At 35.8% G+C, this 19560-nt stretch overlaps 1 protein-coding gene across 2 annotated transcripts in view; it reads left to right on the top strand.

Annotated features, from left to right (window-relative positions):
- The first annotated feature begins 1625 nt into the window (after positions 1 to 1625).
- The window catches only part of LOC101214702 (copper-transporting ATPase PAA1, chloroplastic), a 48050-nt gene continuing 30115 nt past the window's right edge, over positions 1626 to 19560 (top strand). Inside the window, exons 1-12 of one of the 2 annotated variants that reach the window (XM_004137117.3) lie at positions 1626 to 2099; positions 2259 to 2312; positions 2579 to 2732; positions 5461 to 5535; positions 5682 to 5959; positions 6641 to 6871; positions 7128 to 7226; positions 7526 to 7675; positions 8588 to 8734; positions 10538 to 10588; positions 10681 to 10856; positions 11936 to 12068. In XM_004137117.3, coding sequence (XP_004137165.1) covers positions 1671 to 2099; positions 2259 to 2312; positions 2579 to 2732; positions 5461 to 5535; positions 5682 to 5959; positions 6641 to 6871; positions 7128 to 7226; positions 7526 to 7675; positions 8588 to 8734; positions 10538 to 10588; positions 10681 to 10856; positions 11936 to 12068 — 1977 coding nt within the window. In that variant the 5' untranslated portion in view covers positions 1626 to 1670. Of the gene's footprint in view, positions 2100 to 2244; positions 2313 to 2578; positions 2733 to 5460; positions 5536 to 5681; positions 5960 to 6640; positions 6872 to 7127; positions 7227 to 7525; positions 7676 to 8587; positions 8735 to 10537; positions 10589 to 10680; positions 10857 to 11935; positions 12069 to 19560 lie in introns of both variants that reach the window. The other variant, XM_031884043.1, reaches the window with a different exon arrangement.

The raw sequence follows: 19560 nt of genomic DNA, 5'->3' as shown, positions 1-19560 counted from the left end.
ATCCTTCTTGTCTGGGAAGAATTATGACAAAAAAAAATTGTATTTTTTTCTATTTGTACGTTAACTACAATATGAGAAAAAATACATAATTATTTTTTTCCTGTGAATGAAATTATTGTTTTTTTTTTTTGCGAACCCAATACAAAATGAAAAATGTGCTAATATTTTTTGCATTTGTGTAAATTGTTCGTAAAACCTCTACAACAAAAAATTGTATTCAAATTCATTTTTTTAGTTAGGTTGTACTATAATCCAAGCATTCACAAAAAAAAAAAAAAAAAAAAAAATTGTATTGATTTTCTTTTGTTGATTTTGTATAAATATTTTTTTTACTTACACCTAATATACTTTCAAAAGTAAAATATTTTTTTCATTTCTAGAGCAGTTTTTTATTTCTTTTCTAACATTAAATATAGTACACAACATAAAGTGTTAATTTTTTTTGATTGTGTAAAATATGTTTATGAAATTTATATCGTAAATTCAATTCACACAAACATTGTATTATTTAATTTTTCATTTGTCTTCAATTTGTAGTTTAATTTGATCCGTAAATCCAATACATTAAAAAAATATGTTTTTTTTTTGTAATTTATGGCAAATATTTTTTTCTACAATTAACTCATATGAGAAAGAAATTGAATTACATTTTTTTCAACGGGTAAGAAATACTTATGGAATGTTTTTCACAAACCAAATACAAATAAAATTTGTATTAATTTTTTTTGCATTTGTCTAAACTTATTTATTTTGTTCTACTGTTTTCCAAAACGAAGAAAAATTGTATTAATTTTTAAATTGATTTTGTATAAATTTTTTTTGGATCATACACACAATAGACAATACAAACAAAATGTATTATTTTTTTTTTCATTTATGTAAAACATATTTCTTCAAATAGTACCATAAATAGAATACAAAAATAATTTTGTATTTTAAATTTGTATCATCAATCTTATACAATAAAAAATCGTATTCATTTTTATTTATTCTTTCATTTATTAACTTTTTTTTAATGAGAACGATGCAACATATTAGAGAAGTGAACTAATTCGTTTGACATACAGAAAATGAAGAAGAAGAGAGTGAGATTAATTTGTTTGAGAAATAGAAAAAATAAGATAATTAATTTCGAGAGAAGAATAAATAAACGAGGAAAGAGAAGAAAGAGACGAAAAAGAAGGATTATATTGGAAAATGAAAGGATTAAGTCAGAAAATTGAGTAATACATAGAAAAGAGAAAGAATAAAAGGATTAAGGATAAAATTTTCAAATAGTCATTTCCTTTTCTCTCTGGAAACGACCCTAAGGATTAATGTGCTTGTATTAATTTATTGTTTTAACGAAATCCAACAACATCTTAAAACAAAAGATGTAAGGGAGAATTAAAAAAAGAATCAAAGAGTGAAATAAAGAAAGTAAGAAACATGGAAGAGGAAGAACGGTGTAAATTGTAATAATAATAATAAAAAGGTGTGTGATTGACTTTATATTGATATAACCATTAATTATTTGAAATATAACCCAATAGAATAGGAATAGAGAGACGCTACGCTACCTAACCGCAAATTGTCTTGGTGTTATTTTTGCAAATACTACTTTTCAAAATTTTGGTTGCTGTTATCTGTGGAAGCTGAAGTCTGTACACAGTTCATCTCCAATTCCTCCGATGGACTCCGTCTTCTCGGCCACAACGAGGAACATAGCCATTTGCTGCGTTTTGAAAGCCTTCAATCTCAGACTCTCCGAAATTGTTCGTCCAACATGTGTTCACGCCGGTGACCGAGCTCGCCGTTTCAGCTGCATTTCCAGTTATCTTGGCATTTACGGAACTACTAGACTTTCTGGTTCTATTTCTCCGTCGCTCAGAACTCTTCAGGTTGTTTTGCCTTCGTTGCGTCGTCGTTTGCGGTGTGTTTCGAGCTCCTCTGTATCTTTTCCTTCTGGTGGCGGAAATGGGGGTCTTGGAGGGAATACTGGCGGTGGAGGTCGTGGTGGAGATGGTGGACTGGGCGGTGGAGATGGCAATAAGTTAGTTTCTGGTAGTGCCGAGGAGATTTCTTCACTGTTGGCTAGCGTTATTATACTCGATGTTGGAGTACGGATTTTGCATCGCTTTCTTGTGTCGTTCGTCTTTTATCTCTACCGAATTCTATGATGATTTTGATGCACACACACACATATATATTTTTTCTGATCCTTCTTCTGTTCAATATTATTGTAATTTATTTTTTTTCTCATAGAAAAAAATCCGTAGGGAATGACATGCGGGGGATGCGCAGCAAGTGTGAAGAGAATACTAGAGAATCAGGTTGTAGTTACTAATTCTCTTTGCTCGGACTTCAGTTATGGCAGTAATTTCTGTTTTGTTCTGTTATGCTCGGTAATAATCAAGAAACATGAATGAATTGAATGTATTAAATGTAGAAACCAGGTTAGTAAAAGCCAGTAAGTTTAGAAACCCTTCCCAATTGGTTCAAAGAACTTGTTAAACTAAATTGCGGCAAGGAATTGTAAGTAAATGCTTTTTCTTGATGAATGAACCAATGCTCATGTTATTGTAAAATCACTAAACAGCCACAAGTGTCATCTGCTAGTGTGAACCTCACAACGGAGACTGCAGTCATATGGCCAGTACCGGAGGTGAAAGATTCACCTCATAGGGTGAAGAAGCTGGGAGAGACACTTGCCAATCATCTAACACGATGTGGTTTTGCATCTAGTCTTCGAGGTGAAAGCTCATCTATCATAATGTTAAAAAATATTGTCATTTATGGCTATTATTAATTGTTGTTTACATGATCGCTTGTATAATTATTTGCTAGTTTTTGTGGATGCCTTCGTACTTTTCTGTGCTTTTTGTTGTTATCCCATCACTGCTTTAGACCTACTAACATTGTTCATTACTATTTGCATCCGATCAATTTCAAGAAACCTTTTATATGCGATAGCTGTAATGGTCGCAGACTCATCATCATCATAAGGCTCAAGGAGCCAGTGGGTCTCTCAATCTCTGGTTTCACGATAGTATCTTTACAATGCAAGTGCGGGAAAAACCTCACTAACCACAAGCCGAAGTTGATGATTCCATCAATTTTCTCTGGATCAAATTTTGTTGGACTCATAAAGCTTGTCTTGTCTTTGTATTTGTATTTCTCTGTACTTCTTTTGGAGTCACCACTTTTCAGCCTCCTCGTGGTGTTCTTTCTACAAAGATCTCGAGTTTGTCTCCGTGCGAGTTTTACGCCTATTTGGTCGCCTTTTATTTAGAAGGATGTTTAGTCTGTTTTAGTCTTGTCTTTGTATTTGTATTTCTCTTTACTTCTTTTGTTTTTGTTTTGCCTTTGGAGATTACTCCTTTGTTATGGGTTTTAGCTTGGTTGGATATGATGAGGGTGTCAACCTAGTTGGGATGCCTTGATGCACCCCCTAATCCATGGTTACATGCTCATTGTATAATTCTCTTGTACTATGAGTCTTTGTTTTATTATTGTTATATTGATATTAGTAAAGAGACTGTTTCATTTTCAAAAAGATTTAGGATTAGGATTAAGTTTCTTTTATTAATTAGGATTAGGATTAGAATTAGTTTACTTTTGCTATGAATAGAGGAGTTATTTTCTTGTATTTTGAACTTCAAAACATCAACAAAATTCTCTGTTGAGTTATATCAAATTGGTCTTAGAGCTCCAAGAAGCTTGGACCTGATGGTGGGAAGAAGGCCTATCGGCAATGACACCATGGCAACCTTTAAAGAGGCGGAGCAAACAACCGTCCTATCATTGAAGACATTGATCCGACGCTTGCGGTCAATTGAAAGCACTATCGATGGTATCTTTTGTTCACTTGAACGCATGTCCTTGGCACTTGATCAAATAGAAAACAATATAGGTTTACCATGATCATGAATTGGAAAAAATCAACCAAGAATCACAAATTACCCCCAACAAAGACAGAATTTGTTGCCCGTTCAAATCCCTTGAAAACTTGTCCAAAATTTGCCACTAAATATCCAAAAACAACCAGGAAGGCAAGTTGACCAAAGAAGATACTATGAAAACAATATGCCAGCAATTGAAGGAAATGAGCCAAGTAAAGAAGATAAGGAGGAAATAAACTCAAAGAAGTGGGAATATTACAGTATAAATGACAAAGAAAAAGAAATTGCTTGTGGGAATGAAAGCAACGAAAACATTTTCAATTTAGAGATTGTGCAACGTAATTTAAAATAAAAAACGACGTCGACAATTGAGGAAAAATCGGAGAATAACCCATCCAAAATTTCAAACATGGAAGAAAACATGATCGGAACTCTAAGCGTTCAAGTGAAAATCGTTGACAACAAAAAACGGGGAGCAACCGAATTACCTACTTTGGATAAAGAAGATGAGGTTGGCAGCGTTGTCAAGGAAACCAAACCAATCAAAAAATTGATGTTTTTGCACACAGAAAGGAAGAAACAATTCCCTACAAAGATGAAGTTGAATTTTGGGCTACCCTAACCACGGATGGATTGCAATTTATGTAAGAATCAATGAAGAAAAAAGAAGTAGCAATACGAAGTGGATATTCTCACGGTTCTTTCACAAATTTTCCTTTTTTTGAATTAACCTTAAATGTCCACAACCCTCCTAAATGGATACTATTGATGTTGGATGTTCCAAGATGCCTCCACTCGACTGACATACTTTTTTTTAATTTTTACCTTCATTTTCGTTTTAAAACTCGCGGACGAGTTTTTTTTGGGAGGGATAGAAATGATGTAGTAGGAATTGGGTGTTATGGTCAAATCCTTAATTTATTAAGATTAGGATTAGTTTCTTTGGTTTATTAGAATTCTTTTATTATTTAGGATTAGGATTAAGTTTCTTTTATTAATTAGTATTAGGATTAAGATTAGTTTACTTTTGCTATGAATAGATTAGCTATCTTCTTGTATTCAGAACTTCGAAACATTAACAAAATTTTCTCATTTGAGTTACATCCGGTCTTTGCGTTCTCAAATCTACTTAATCATTCACAGGCTTTTTGTTATGCGCCATCTACTTGTTAGCAACCGTGTTCAATCCATATCAGTGAGGGGAGGTCGTACTATTCTATTTGTAGTGGCGCTTATTGATGCACATAGAGGCGTTTTTGCAGATCTGAAAAGAACTTGTTTTCAAAGAAGTAGATTTGAATGTTTCTATCTGATATTAAAGATGTAAAGCTTCGTCTAATACATCACATGCCCCCCCCCCCCCCCCCCCCCCCCCCCCCACCCACCACTACGTACACACATGCATACTTTCACAGTGAAAAAAACTTGAATAAAGGCTACTTTAGAATTTTAAGTTTTAACTATTCTTAACTTATCTCATCCCAAATGCTACTGGGCTTGATATATTAGATGTGCATATTCCTCAGAAGCTCTACATGTTTGCTATAGCTTGATAGTACAACTTCTCTTATGTGTCCAGATTCTGGAAGAGACAACATATTCATGGTTTTTGAAAAGAAGATGGAAGAAAAGCGCAATCGTTTAAAAGAAAGTGGTTTGTACCTTGTTCCCAGATTTCGTCCTTTTGCCTGACTATTTCTCTTTTTGTTGGATGGATATTATGTTTACCAATAATCTCTGATATGCTTCTGTTCATTTATATATAAGAATTAATGCTGCTCTTTTCTTACTCTTTTTCAGGTCGGAATCTTGTTTTCTCCTGGGCTCTGTGTGCTGTGTGTCTTCTTGGTCACATTTCTCATTTTTTTGGTGCTAAGGCCTCATGGATCCATACATTTCATACTACTCAATTCCATCTATCATTGTGCTTATTTACATTACTTGGTCCTGGTCGTCAACTTATTATCGATGGTATGAAAAGTCTTGTCAAAGGAGCTCCAAATATGAACACTTTAGTTGGTCTGGGAGCTCTATCATCCTTTAGTGTCAGCTCATTGGCTGCCTTAATGCCAAAACTTGTAAGTGACATGTCTATAAGTGAAGCCACATGTATTAGATAGTCTTATTTATTCATTATATTTTCTGTTGCAGTCAAGTTGTAGCCATTTCAGTTGGTTTCCCTTTTTATTTTCTATTTTTATGTATATTAAGAAAAATCAATCCTTTTGTGCCCACATTCAAAGACAAAGCTTCGAGTACTTTGGATAGAAGGAGTTTTCTAGAATGCCATCCTTCAGAAAATTTAGACTGGATGAAATTGTTAAACAACAGTTTGGGGAGGAATTTATTAATACATTTCTTGAATCTGTCGAAGGATGAAAAACATAAACATGAATTTGACGTCCCTTGGCAGTATGGGAGCTTGTGGGGAGTTGGGCTTAATTGTTTTAGTAAAACTTTATCATCCATCTTGTATGTGAATGAGTTAACAATGTCAGTTGGCTGTTGGGATACTGAAAGCTTAACACTTTTTTGAACTTTCTTACCCTAAATTTATGTTTAAGCTCATTAATAATGTTGTAAATATGATAATAAATAAATCCACTATAGATGGCAGGTTGGCTTTATTAAGGTGGTTTCTGATAGACGTTTTCCAATCTCAATTTATTGTCACTTATCTTACCATAATATCTATTTGATGCATTTTCTTCAATCCTCAACATGAAATGCCTGACCTATAACATTTATTTTCTGGACAGGGTTGGAAAGCTTTCTTTGAGGAACCAGTTATGTTAATAGCATTTGTACTGTTAGGAAGGAACCTTGAACAGAGAGCTAAAATTAGAGCTGCAAGTGATATGACCGGACTTCTTAGTATTTTGCCCTCAAAAGCTCGTCTAGTTGTTGATGGTGATACAGAATTGAGTTCAACAGTTGAAATTCCTTGTTCTAGTCTTTCAATTGGAGATGAAGTTATTGTACTTCCTGGGGTTAGCACAATGAATATGTCTTGAAAAGCTCCTCTATTTGATATCTCTGCTTTATTGCCAATTACTTTTTACAGATATGTCCTTTCTTTTAGTTTATTATATCTCGTGCCAATCTTCAATTAAATAATTTACATTAGGACAATTTTTCTTCTTTAGCGGTTGAGCAAATTAAATTTAAAGCTGTTGAACCTATAATGCAGTTGAAACATTTTACAGTTTTACTGTCCAATTTTACATTATTTTTTCTTGATACCAGGACCGTATTCCTGCTGATGGAATTGTGAAATCCGGTAGAAGCATTGTGGATGAGTCTAGTTTCACTGGGGAGCCATTACCTGTTACCAAGCTGCCTGGGGTACTACTTCTTTTGGGTCAAAGGATCATAATCTCATTTTGATGTTGGTTTGCATGTTTATCGGCAAGCAATAAATAAATCTACCTTGTTGCAAAGTGTTCATGTATTGAACAACGTAGTGCCATTTGCAACTGTCTAATTGAATGTTGGGGACATAACTTTCGTGCATAATAGGATAAGTAAATTGCATTTGACCATTGTGACATACTTTTTGTTTTCTAAGTAAAGCACTTCTGAATTCTACAAAGAGTATATTAGTTTCATTTTATCATAGAGTTTTATTTCCTCCCCTGTGCTAGAGCCAAGTTGCAGCAGGAACTATAAATCTTAATGGAACGCTTACAGTCAAGGTGCACCGCCAAGGAGGTGACACTGCTATGGGAGATATTATTCGTTTAGTAGAAGAGGCTCAAAGCCGGGAAGCTCCTGTTCAACGGTTGGCAGACAAGGTTTATCTTTGAATTGTTTATTTATTTTTCTAATTCTATTTTGAAATTGCATGAAGTAGGCTGATATGGTTCTCTGAATTTAGGTCTCTCTCTCTCCCCCTATTCTCTTATGGATTTCCTGTCTAGGTCAAGTTTTGAATCTTTCTTCTCAATGAGATATGTTCTTGGGAGGTTTCTAATGCAAGCCATGGGGGGAGCGTAACAAAGCTAAAAACGAGAGGAGAGATGTTTAGTGAAGGCATTGGAAGTGGAGTGGAGTGGAGTGAGGGCGTGGGAGTGGAAGTGAGGGTGAGAGCAGGTCTCGAGCTGCAGTTTTACCCATTCCTTTGATTCTATTGTGCTAGATTAGTTTCTAGATGTATTTATGAAACAAGTACTAATCGGCCATGGCATAGAACTTTTGGTTTCTAAACTCACTCAGGGATGAGTACAACACAAAGACAAACCCTCTTCAATATTGATTATTTTCCCAATACAAGTTATAAATTATTGTGTTTTCTTTGTTTTTTGTTTGATCATATATTCCTTACAACCATAACAGTTGAATCAGTCAAATGAGCAACCTCTAAAGACATGTGCATTTTCTTTTCTTTCTGAAAAGTTGTAACAGGATGGTACAGCCTTGTGGGGTTAGGACCCAGGTTCGTCCTTTAGGATTCATCAAAGTGTATCCAAGCTTTTTTTAATACATTTATGATTATGAAAAACAATGCCTTTCCTCTTAATGTAATACTTTGCACTTTCTGTGTTCTTCCCAGTTGATCTATCACAAGATTTTGTCTGGATAGATTTTATCAGGCCTCTTTTGTATCTTTCTTCCTATAAAAGAAGTTCCAAGCATATTTAATAGCTTCTAATTGTGAATTTTTGCATGAAATTGATTTTTTCTACTGTCTTTTCTTACTTCACCAGGTATCTGGGCACTTCACTTATGGAGTAATGGTGCTCTCTGCAGCAACTTTTATCTTTTGGAGTCAATTTGGCTCACGCATTCTGCCTGCAGCTTTTTATCATGGAAGTTCAGTTTCATTGGCTCTGCAGCTTTCTTGCAGTGTTTTGGTATGAGGATTGAAATGTGCTTAAACCTTGGTTGCCCTTGCATGCAAATATATTAACTGTGGAGAGGAACGTATGTCCAAAGGGCTGCACATTTTCTACGTGAAAATGACATTTCTGAGGGGTCATTCTAGAACTATTCACTCATAACATGTTCCTACGTTAAAATCAAGTAATTCTTGCACTAGTTCTAAAGTGGCCATCCTAGACACGGATAGGATTTTGTGGTTGAGTTTTCTTAATGGTCCATTTTGGTAAATTCAGTTAGAAGAAAATTGACTATCAGGAAGGGGATATATTAATAAATAAAAAATGTACATAATAACCTATTACATTGTTGAATAAATGGAGGCGAAAATACTAATAAAGGAAAAATACAAATATGGAAAATATTAAATAGGAATAAACCCAATAAACCCTTATTTCCTTTAACATCCTCCCTTAAACCCAAGCTGGTAAAATGACAAATAACTCGAAGTTTGCGAAGAAAACTTCTGAATCAAATCAACAGATTTGGGATAGAACAAAAAATCCATGAGGAGCGAAAACAAGAACTTCTAGGTTAGAAACACAAACACAAACCTGCAAAGAACAAAACCAAGAACTTTTGGACAGAAACATAGATCCTCATAGAGAGACCTATAACAAAACCTACGATGAACAACCAAGAACTTCTGGGGGCAAGAACAGATCTTCACAGAGAGATCTTTAGCAAAACCCATGAACCACTGATTTGTAAACAAAACTAAGACTCAAAATTAAAAAAAAAAAAAAGATCTGGACCAAACCAGTTGAACCAAAACTGAATTAACTAAACCAAAGATGACTAATTAAACCGAACTGATTGAATTAGTTTAAACCTGTTAGAATTTGTATATATGGAAAAAATATTTATGGAAAACTTGCCATAAATATTTCCTTTCTTTTTCTTCTTTGCTCTTTACATCCTATTTAAGTCCCCTCATTTGTACCATTGTGATTATCAGGAAAATAATAAAACTAAAAACATCGTGGTTTTTCTCCCGGTTCTCGGGTTTCCATGTAAGCCTTGGTTTCGTATTTATTGCTTTCAATATGGTATCAGAGCAGGTGGTCTAGGGAGGTCCTGTGTTCAAGCCCCTGCATTGTCGTTTCTCCCCAATTAAAATCAATTTCCACTTGTTGGGCCTTTCAAATATTTCAAACCCAAAAGTGAGGTAAAATTGATTCCACTTGTTGGGCCTTTCAAATATTTCAAGTCCACAAGTGAGGGGGAGTGTTGGTGATATATAATTAAATTTGCTTTCAACCACTAGCTTAAGCTTTTGGGTGAATTGGTGGTTTAATAAATATGACAGTATTTATAGCATTTTGAAACAGAAATTAAAAACGTAATCTTTCAACCTAGATTTAAAAAAAAAGTTTTCATTGTTGGTATGTTAGTTGTTTTCTTTTATTGATTTCCTTATTAACATGCATGTTGGTTAATTCTATTTATAAATGTGAATAATACGACAGTATTTATAGCATGAATGCAACTGAGAGAGATTTGGCAGTTTCATATTGAGTCATACTAGTATCAAAAACATTATATTCTCATATTGAATCATTCTCAATACAATTCTCATATTGTTCCAGTCAATTTTTTGACTCAACAATAACACAAAGAGAAAACTTTTATTCTTTGTTGACCCCTCCATTCTTCTTACGAATTAGAGACAAAAGTTATGCATGCACTTTCTTTTCCTGTAAAAAAATGTTGCTTCTCTTTCATCAATTGGCATGTTTAACAGATCGCTATATTTATGGTCTGTATTCTTAATGCAGGTTGTTGCTTGTCCATGTGCACTTGGCTTAGCTACACCAACTGCAATGCTGGTAAATTATGTCCTAAAGTTGCTTCATTTCTATATTAGATAATTTACTTTGCCTTTATTTATGATTTTGTTCTTTGCTTATGAGTGTACCAGGTTGGAACCTCATTAGGTGCAACTAAAGGATTACTTCTGCGTGGTGGAAATATCCTAGAACAGTTCTCAATGGTGGATACTGTTGTCTTTGACAAAACAGGGACCTTGACAGTTGGGAGACCTGTCGTGACAAAGGTGTTTGCAACTTCAAGATATGAGAGAAATGTAGATACACAGTTGAGTGTGGTTTCTTAACTTATAATGGACGTTTCCTTGGGTGGTAAGTAGGCATATTAGCTAATAGTGTAGCAAAAGTTTGACAGCGACCTCCAATTTACCCCGCTCAGTTATTCCGACCAAGGAGAACTTCAAACTGCTTCTTATTTCAAGAGATGTTTTTCTTCTTCTTTTTATTTTTATTTTTCCTTTATTTTTTCTAAAAGGACAATTTTGTTCAAGGATCCAAACTCCCGTAGGAGTGAAGAAAGCAGTAAAATCCTGAAAAGAGATGAATAAACTCATCCCTGCCTAGACAAATGTTACCGTGTGATGAATTGGTAAAAGAACACCGTTGGGAACCTTGAACTAAGCGAGATCAGAATATTTTATCCAAAGCTTGCTTTTCATCACTAATTGACCTAAAAGCTTAAACTAGTGAGTGAGACTAAATTTAGTGTAATATCTAACGCTGTCCCTCACTTATGGGCTTGAAATATGAAGAGTCAAGCAAGTGGAAGTTAATATTACTTGGAGAGGAAACAACGCAGGGTTTTGAACACAAGACCTCCTGAACCAACCTGCTCCGATATCATCTTAAATCACAATTGACCCAAAAGCTTAAGCTAGGAGTGATATTAAATTTAATATAATATCTAACCGTGTTAATGGTTACTAAAAATATTTAGGCAAGGCCATAATCCAGCCAAATATTGCATTTCATGTTGTAATGAGATACCTGGAGCTTGTAGATTCACATTTAATCAATTAGCCTTTTGGTATTGGGTATTTGAGGCAAGACCATGAGGAGTTTGGTTTGTAAAGAAATGTAGATATTTATTAGAGCACTATAGATATTGAATAAAGTGTACTATTTATACCAAATGTGAGATAATATTTCTAATTGTTGTTTGGTCCTTTATTTTGTTTGGATATGATGAGGGTGCTAATGGGATGTCAACCTAGTTCGGTTTTGTTTTGTATGCTCATTGTATAATCCTCTTGTACTTTGAGTTTTTGTCACGTTGTTTGTCAATAAATGAGGCTGTTTCCTTTTAAAAAAAATAAAAAACTGAGATTAACTGCTCATTTGGTACAGGACAAACTCACATGGCAATTATTCAGAAAATGAGATTCTCAAGTTTGCTGCTGCAGTGGAATCTAACACAGTTCATCCAGTTGGGAAGGCAATTGTGGAAGCTGCTCGAGCTGTTAATGGTCATAGTTTGAAGGTAGTTTCTCATATAAATAACCACCTTAAACAAATCAGATAGGCAGCTAATTTTCTGAAATTTTAACAGCAAGTCCTCAATATAGAAAAGTTTTTCTTTGATTCAATTAATTAAAACAATTTTTTGATCGAACTTATACTATGAACTGGCAAGTGCAAGTATATAATGCTCCATGGAAGTGTGGCATTTGTGATTCTTGGCATTTCACAACACCTAAATTTTTTTCTTTGCCTATCTACACATTTTATCCATATTGTCACTGAGATTTGGAAGAGATTGATGGCTGTTAATGATGTCGTAACTGGCAAAGAAAAATAAAACACGTAATTGAAACGACTAATTGGCAACAGAGTACTTGCTTCTTATCTCAACAAAACAAACAAAAAATAAAAAAGTTCGGATAATAGTCTAGCAATTTTCATCCTTTCAAGCATAAACAATCAATGAAATATACAAAGAGCAGAAAACAAAAGCAGTAGTTAAGTTCTCTCCCCTCTCTCCTCCTCCTCCTTTCTCCCCGACAGCCAGTCCCCTCCGACCACCACCAGATCTCTCAGAATGGAGGTTGTTAGTTGCAAAATTAACCATTCTCACTATTGTATTTGGAAGGAAAATGAAATTTGCATTATTTTTTTTGAAACGGAGACAAGCTTCTTTATTAATAAAGGAAAATGAGACTAATGCTCAAAGTACAGAATTATACAAAGAGCAAAAAAGAAAAGACAAAAACAACCAAACAAACTGCCCAAAGATGATCTCGGCCAATACAAGGGAAAACGACCAAAACAAACAAATGCAAAGAACAAGCTAAAAAGGCGAAAACCAACAGAAAAAATAAAGTTAAAACAGAACCGAAACGAAGACCATTTCCCCATTTTATTAGAAGCTGGTGTCATCATCTGGGGTCCCTCTCCCTTTCAGTTTTGCAACAGCTGGCTGTTGCCCAATTAGTGCAACCTTTTAATTGAAGAAACAGTATCCAACTTCACTCACCATGGATGGCCTGGTTTTAATGGATTTTAGTTTTGCTGTATTGGCTGGATTCTACTCTCATTGTAATAGGTTGGATATTGTTCTCATTGTTGCAATAGGCTAGTTTTAATGGGATATGATGTTTTGGTGCTAAGGGGGTGTCAACCTAGTTGAGGTTTCCGGGTGCACCTTCTGATCCGTATTATTCTTCTTCTTTCGCTTGTTTGGACTTCTTTATTTAGCTCATTGTATATTTTTCTTGTACTTTGAGTTCTTATCGTTGTATATTCCGGTGGACAGCCATTTTAGGAAATTCGGGGACATTGATAGAGGAAGATTGAGAATTTTGAAGTTTCAAGCTAAGTCTGGTTGGATTCTAAGTTGCGATCACTGGCCATATTAAGGAGGCCTTTTCAATATTAGAGTATGCTTAGGGAAAGATCGACAAGGTTGGAATTTGTTCTATACGATGCTGGGAAAATTTGTCGAAAAATTGGATTACGATAGATGGTATTCTGAAAATATCTCCAAGATTCCTTCTTCGAATATGAGAGGAAAAATAAGTTATGTTGAAATGATAAAATCTAGTTTTTCTAACTCTTCTTCTTCAAGGTCCAAATCCAAGGAAATTGGTCAGATTCCTAGTCGAAACAGGAAGCTTCAAGTGCCCAAACATTCTCCCCCACCAAAACAAAAGCAGTGGCTGTTTAAGAACCATGAAGTTGTGAAGGTTAATTTTGGTAATCTATGGATTATATCAAAATTATTTGTCTCAGACGACTGGAGACTGATCCGTAAGAGGCTGGAAATTCTTTTCCAAACGAAAATTGTTATAAATCCTCTTTATGATGAGAATGCCCTCATTAGCATTGACCAAGGATCAATATTAGACTTCATTCATGAGGAAGGTAAATGGCAGGCTTGGGGGAATTTTCACCTCAAATTCGAAAGATGGGATAACCTCAAACATAGCCGGCCACTTGTTCAAAAAGGCTATGGCGGTTGGCTCAAGATTAAAATCCTCCCTTTGGATTATTGGTGTTGAAGTACCTTTGAGGTTATTGGGGATCACTTTGGAGGTCTCACAGATATAGCCTCTGAAACTTTGAACTTAATCAATGTTAGTGAAGCCTGGATTCAAGTTAAGAAGAACTTATGTGGTTTTGTGCCGTCCACAATTGAAATTACTGATCTAAAAAGGGGAAATATCTTCCTTCATTTTGGAGATTTTGAATTCATAAATTCTACCGGCTCCTTCAATGTTTTTTCCTTATGGGATGATTTTAAAAACTCTATTGATTGTTTGAGAGTTAGAGAAGTTTTGCTTGATGAAGATTTTGATCCTTCTTCCTTCCCATCAGTACCGAAAGTCCCGAAATCAGCGTTTTCAGTTCTTCCCCGAGGTAGAAATCCTTTTGAAATTTTGAAGAAGTTTCCGGCCATCCCATCGGTGCCGGAGAAGAAGACGGTGGCCGACATTCAGGTTGAAGGTGAATTAATTTCGCAGGCAAATGAACAGGCCCCTAATTTGAAGTTTGCCGAACCCAAGACTATCAACTGTTGCAAAAAGCCCGTGGGGTCCACTGCTATTGATCCAACTTTTAAAATTTTGGAAGCCAAAGACATTAAATGAGTCATTAAGTCAGACGATTAATGGAAAAAAGGCCCACTTTATTCCCATTAAGAGTAATTATGAATTATGCCCAAAAATTTCTGTCGACAGCTCAACACTTCTAATGCAAAAAACGTTTCAGATTGTCTCTGAAACAAAAAATTCAAATTTTGCTAGTGCAGGGGCCCATCTTTCTCCAGATTATAGAACAAACTTCAAGTGTGCCAAAGGAAGTAAATCTTCTCATGCTCCAAAAATTCTCAAACATTACATGCGCAAGCAAACCTCCTTCAACAACATTTGGACTGCCCTACTAACATCGGAATTAAATGGGCATGTGACCATAAAGTTCCTCCTTTGGATTCTCTTCGGATTCATCCCATCAAGCACTCCATTTCTGATAAAAACCCGGATCTTTTGGAAGTATACAGCTCTAAAGTTCAGGCCCTTGAATGCTTCATTAGGTCAGTAAACGCAGATTCTACACCTGAGTTTTTCAATTTTTCTAAATCCACCATCACTAACACAAAGGCTTCTATTCTGTGAGGCTCCCCCTGCAAAGCTGGTTATTCTCTCAAAAACCAACTTGATATTTCCTCTCCATTGAGTGTTAGTAGTGAAGAATCAGCCGGTGCTCTCAGCGCATTTGACCTTAAATTAGACTCAGAAATTGAAGGGGTGGATCTTAATGCTCTGTTTGATGATGAAGGCTTCCCTCCAAATAAAGTTCCCTTGGATCTGCCAAAGGATTTATTGACAATAGTCAATGATTGTGGAATTATTTTGGCTTAAATTATCAATTCAGTCCTTCCAAGTTGTTTGACATCCATTATTATTCCAATATAGTAAGTGAAAGCAGAAAGATAAGTTGGAAGTTTGTGTAATGGCTTTGCTCGGGTTGTCTCGGGTGGAATGGCTTTTCTCTGTTTCGAAAAAAAAAAAAGGAAGATTGAAGCTAAAGATCACTGTTTTAATCTTGAAGGCTTCACCAGTTTCATTGGTTTGCTTGAATCTATTCCTTCTCATGTTCCTAGTCCAGATTATCAACTATTTGAGCTTTCACCTTCAGTATTGAGGTATGTGTTGAAGAAAAGGTTTGCTCGTGGTTCCTATGGTAAAGTATTGTTGGCTTTTCATGGTAACTGCCAAGAAGTATTTAGTTCAGAAGGCGAAAATGTTAATTGTTTTGTGCATCTCATCTTTGGAAGTTTTCACTGCCAGAAACTATGGTTGCTCTTTTAATAGGGATAATGGGGTGCCTAAAAAATCCAAAGTTTTCAGTCTTCGTCAATGGTAAGCCAAGAGGCTGAATAACAACATCTAGAGGTATCCGCCAAGGGGACCTATTTCTCCTAGTAAGTGAGGTTCTAGGAGAAATCATAAACAAGCTTCGTAGTAACAGCCAGTTTGAAGGTTTCCTTGTTGGCAAAGACTTGATCCACCTCCCATTGCTTCAATTTGCCGATGACACTCTTCTCTTTTGTAAGTACGGTGTGAAGATGTTTCTTAAGCTTAAGGATGCCATTAGGCTATTTGAATGGTGTTCGGGGTGGAAAGTAAACTGGGAGAAATCAGCCCTTAGTAGTGTTAATGTGGGAGATGACGATTTGATTCAAACAACAAAGCTGCTAGGTGCAAGGCAGAAAAGATTCCGATTATATATTTAAGTCTCTCTTTGGGAGGCTACCCTCGGTAAAAGATGTTTTGGCAACCAGTCAGCGATCAAATTCACAAGAAATTAGATAGGTGAAAAAGATATAACATCTCTAGAGGCGGAAGACATACCTTATGCAACAAAGTTCTGGTTAGCTTTCCTACATATTACCTTTCTTTATTTTCAATACCTGAAAATGTGGCTGCCTCTTTGGAGAGAATCATGCGAAAATTCTATTCGAAAGGCCATGCCGGTAGCAAAATCAACCACCTTGTTAAATGGAACAAGGCTTCAGCTCCTCTAAAAGATGGAGGTCTCGGCCTAGTAGGAATTAAAAATCATAACACAGCTTAGCTCGCTAAATGGGGTTGGAGATTCTCAAAAGAAGAGTAAGCTCTTTGGAGGGAAATAATTAGAAGCATTCATGGTAAGGAGCCGTTTGATTGGTTCACTAAAAAGAAGTCCGGTAATAGCCTAAGGAGTCCTTGGGTTAGCATTGCTAGAGTTTGGAGGTCGGTTGACTCATTAGCCTCTTTAAATCTTGGTAACGGCCAAAGAATTAGCTTTTGGACAGATCTTTGGGTTGGTAATGCCCCCTTCAAAGAGCAATATTCTAGGCTCTTTAGAATTGCTCTTTTGCCCACGGGTTCAATTGCAGCACAATGGGACCATGATACTTCTTCTTGGTCATTGACCTTTAGAAGAAGTATGAAGGATGATGAAATTGTAGATTTTCAATCACTGCTTTCCCTCCTCTCTTCTGAAAAAGTGGTTAACTCCGACGATTATAGATTATGGTCCATTGATTCTCAAGGCCGGTTTTTCATTAAGTCTCTTTCGGCTCACTTAAAATCTGCCTCCCAATAGATAAACGTCTTTTTTTCAGCAATTTGGATTACAGGCAGCCCACAGAGAATCAATATTTTGATTTGGATTATGGCCTTCAGGCCCCTCAATAGCTCTGAAATCTTGCAAAAGAAAGCACCCAATAAAAGCCTCTCCCCCTCGATCTGTCCTCTATGTTTGAAGGTTAGTGAGAATCTTTCTCATATTTTCCTGAACGGTCCTGTCTCTTCCTTCTGTTGGGTAAGAATTTTCTCATTGTTTAATTTAACTTGGGTATTTGATGTTTCACTAAGTGCTATTCTGTTGGTCCAAGTTTGCCCAAATCAAGTATCATATGGGAAAATTTGTCAAAAGCTTTACTTTCAGAATTATGGTTCAAACAACAACGTATCTTCCATGATAAAGCAAGACCAAGGGCTGAAATTATGTATGCGGCAGAACTTAATGTTGCAGCTTGGTGTCCCCCTAAAAAGGAGTTCGTTAATTATTCCATCCAAGACACTTACTTTAATTGGGCTGCTTTTCTTTCTTAACCTGCCTAATCCTATGCTGCCTCAGTTTCAATGTTTGCAGATTATACAAACTGAAGCCCTCTATTGCTTTTGGAGCCTTGAAGGATTGCCCCCTGTTTTAGTTTGCTTTTTTGTCCCCCCCCCCACACCCACATTTCTTGTCGTTTTCTTCCAGTCCCATTCCGTTTTCTGGACCTTTGTACTAAGCTGGATGCTTTTATTATTGTTTCAATTGGTTGTGCTTGGGATATGATGTTTGGCACTATGGGGGTGTTAACCTAGTTGAGATGTCTAGGACTCCCTTGAATACTACTTCTTTTTAGCTCTCTTTGTATAAATCTCTTGTACGTTGAGTTCATATTAATAAAGAAGTTTTCATCTCCGTTTTAAAAAAAAAAAGAAGATGCTTAAAAGAAGCTGAAATTGCATAATTTCAATCCTTACTCTCCCTCTTCTCATCTGAAAAAGTTTTTGATTATGAAGACCACAAAATTTGGTCAATTGACCACCAAGGCCGTTTTACTGTTAAATTTTTCTCGGCGCACTTGCATTCCCCCCCTCCAATGGATGAACGTATATTTAAAGCCTTGTGGAAGTCAAACAGCCCCCGGAGAGTTAATATTCTTATTTGGGTCATGATTTTTGGGTCCCTTAACAGTGCTGATATTCTCCAAAAGATGGTTCCTAACAAGTGTTTACTACCCTCTGTCCCCATTGCTTGAAGGCTAATGAGACTTTACTCCATCTCTTTTTGCTATGCCCTTTCTCTTCTTTCTGGTGGAACAGATTCTTCTCCATTTTCAACATTGCTTGGGTTTTTGATGGCTCCCTTTGTTCCTCAGTTCTTCAGCTTTTGGAGGGTCCACCGCTTCCAAAGAAGCCAAGACTAATATGGTTGAATTTGCTAAAAGCTATCCTCTCTGAACTGTGGTTTGAGAGAAACCAGCTGATTTTTCATGACAAAGGAAAACCAAGTCCAAAAACCCTTCTCTCCGCCGAGCGAAATGCAGCAGCTTGGTGTTCCTTGAACAAGGATTCTGGGGCTTACTCTATTCAAGATACTTGTCTCAATTGGGCAGCTTTTCTTTCCCAACCAACCCTTTAATCTTTGTTTTGGCAGTCCTTTTTTGGAGCTGATTATCTACTCTGTTTTGGATCTTTCAGCAGCTGTTTTTGTATTGCCTTTATTTTATCATTTTCTCTGTCTTGGCCATGTGTACTTATGCTGGACTCATGTATGTATTATCTAGTACATCTTCTATTTTGGTCAGTCTTATAATTGGGATATGAAGTTTTGGTGCTAAGGGGGTGTCAACCTAGTTAAGATGCTTGGGTACACCTCGCCTTTTGTTCTTTAGGCTTCTTTATTACTCTCAATGTATATACCTCCTTTGAGATTTTTTTTATTAATAAAGAAGTTTGTCTCCTTTTCAAAAAATAAAAAACAATCAATGAAATCGTTCCTTACTAAGAAAATGTTCAGCAATTTGAATTATAGAAGACAAAACATGTAAATCACCGTGAAAACTTTAGAGCATGATCTTTTGTTATGCGAATTTATATTTCCTCTGACTCATACATGCACCACTACAAACTTCCAGAAATTCCAGAAGTCTGGTTCCCTTCAAGCTTAAATGTGTGCTACTATCAGATTTGATCAGTGCTATACTTTCATGAGATGTAATCTGAGGGCTTGGGTTTTCATGATGTTGATTATTTCCTTTCACTGTTAATGGAAATACATTCTTGTATTTTTTGTATTATATTTGCTGATTGTATATTTCTTAATTGGTAATGGGTGTTTCTTTTATTTAAGAGGCCCTTTCCTTCTCAAAGAAATAAGAAAGCAATTATTATTTACAGCATGAAAACCCAAGCCCTCAGATTCTGTCTTCT

This window comes from Cucumis sativus, chromosome 4, assembly GCF_000004075.3.
Source record: "Cucumis sativus cultivar 9930 chromosome 4, Cucumber_9930_V3, whole genome shotgun sequence".
Classification (NCBI taxonomy): Eukaryota; Viridiplantae; Streptophyta; class Magnoliopsida; order Cucurbitales; family Cucurbitaceae; genus Cucumis; species Cucumis sativus.
Note: the sequence above shows the minus strand (reverse complement) of the source record. Positions and strands in the feature narration are given on the sequence as shown.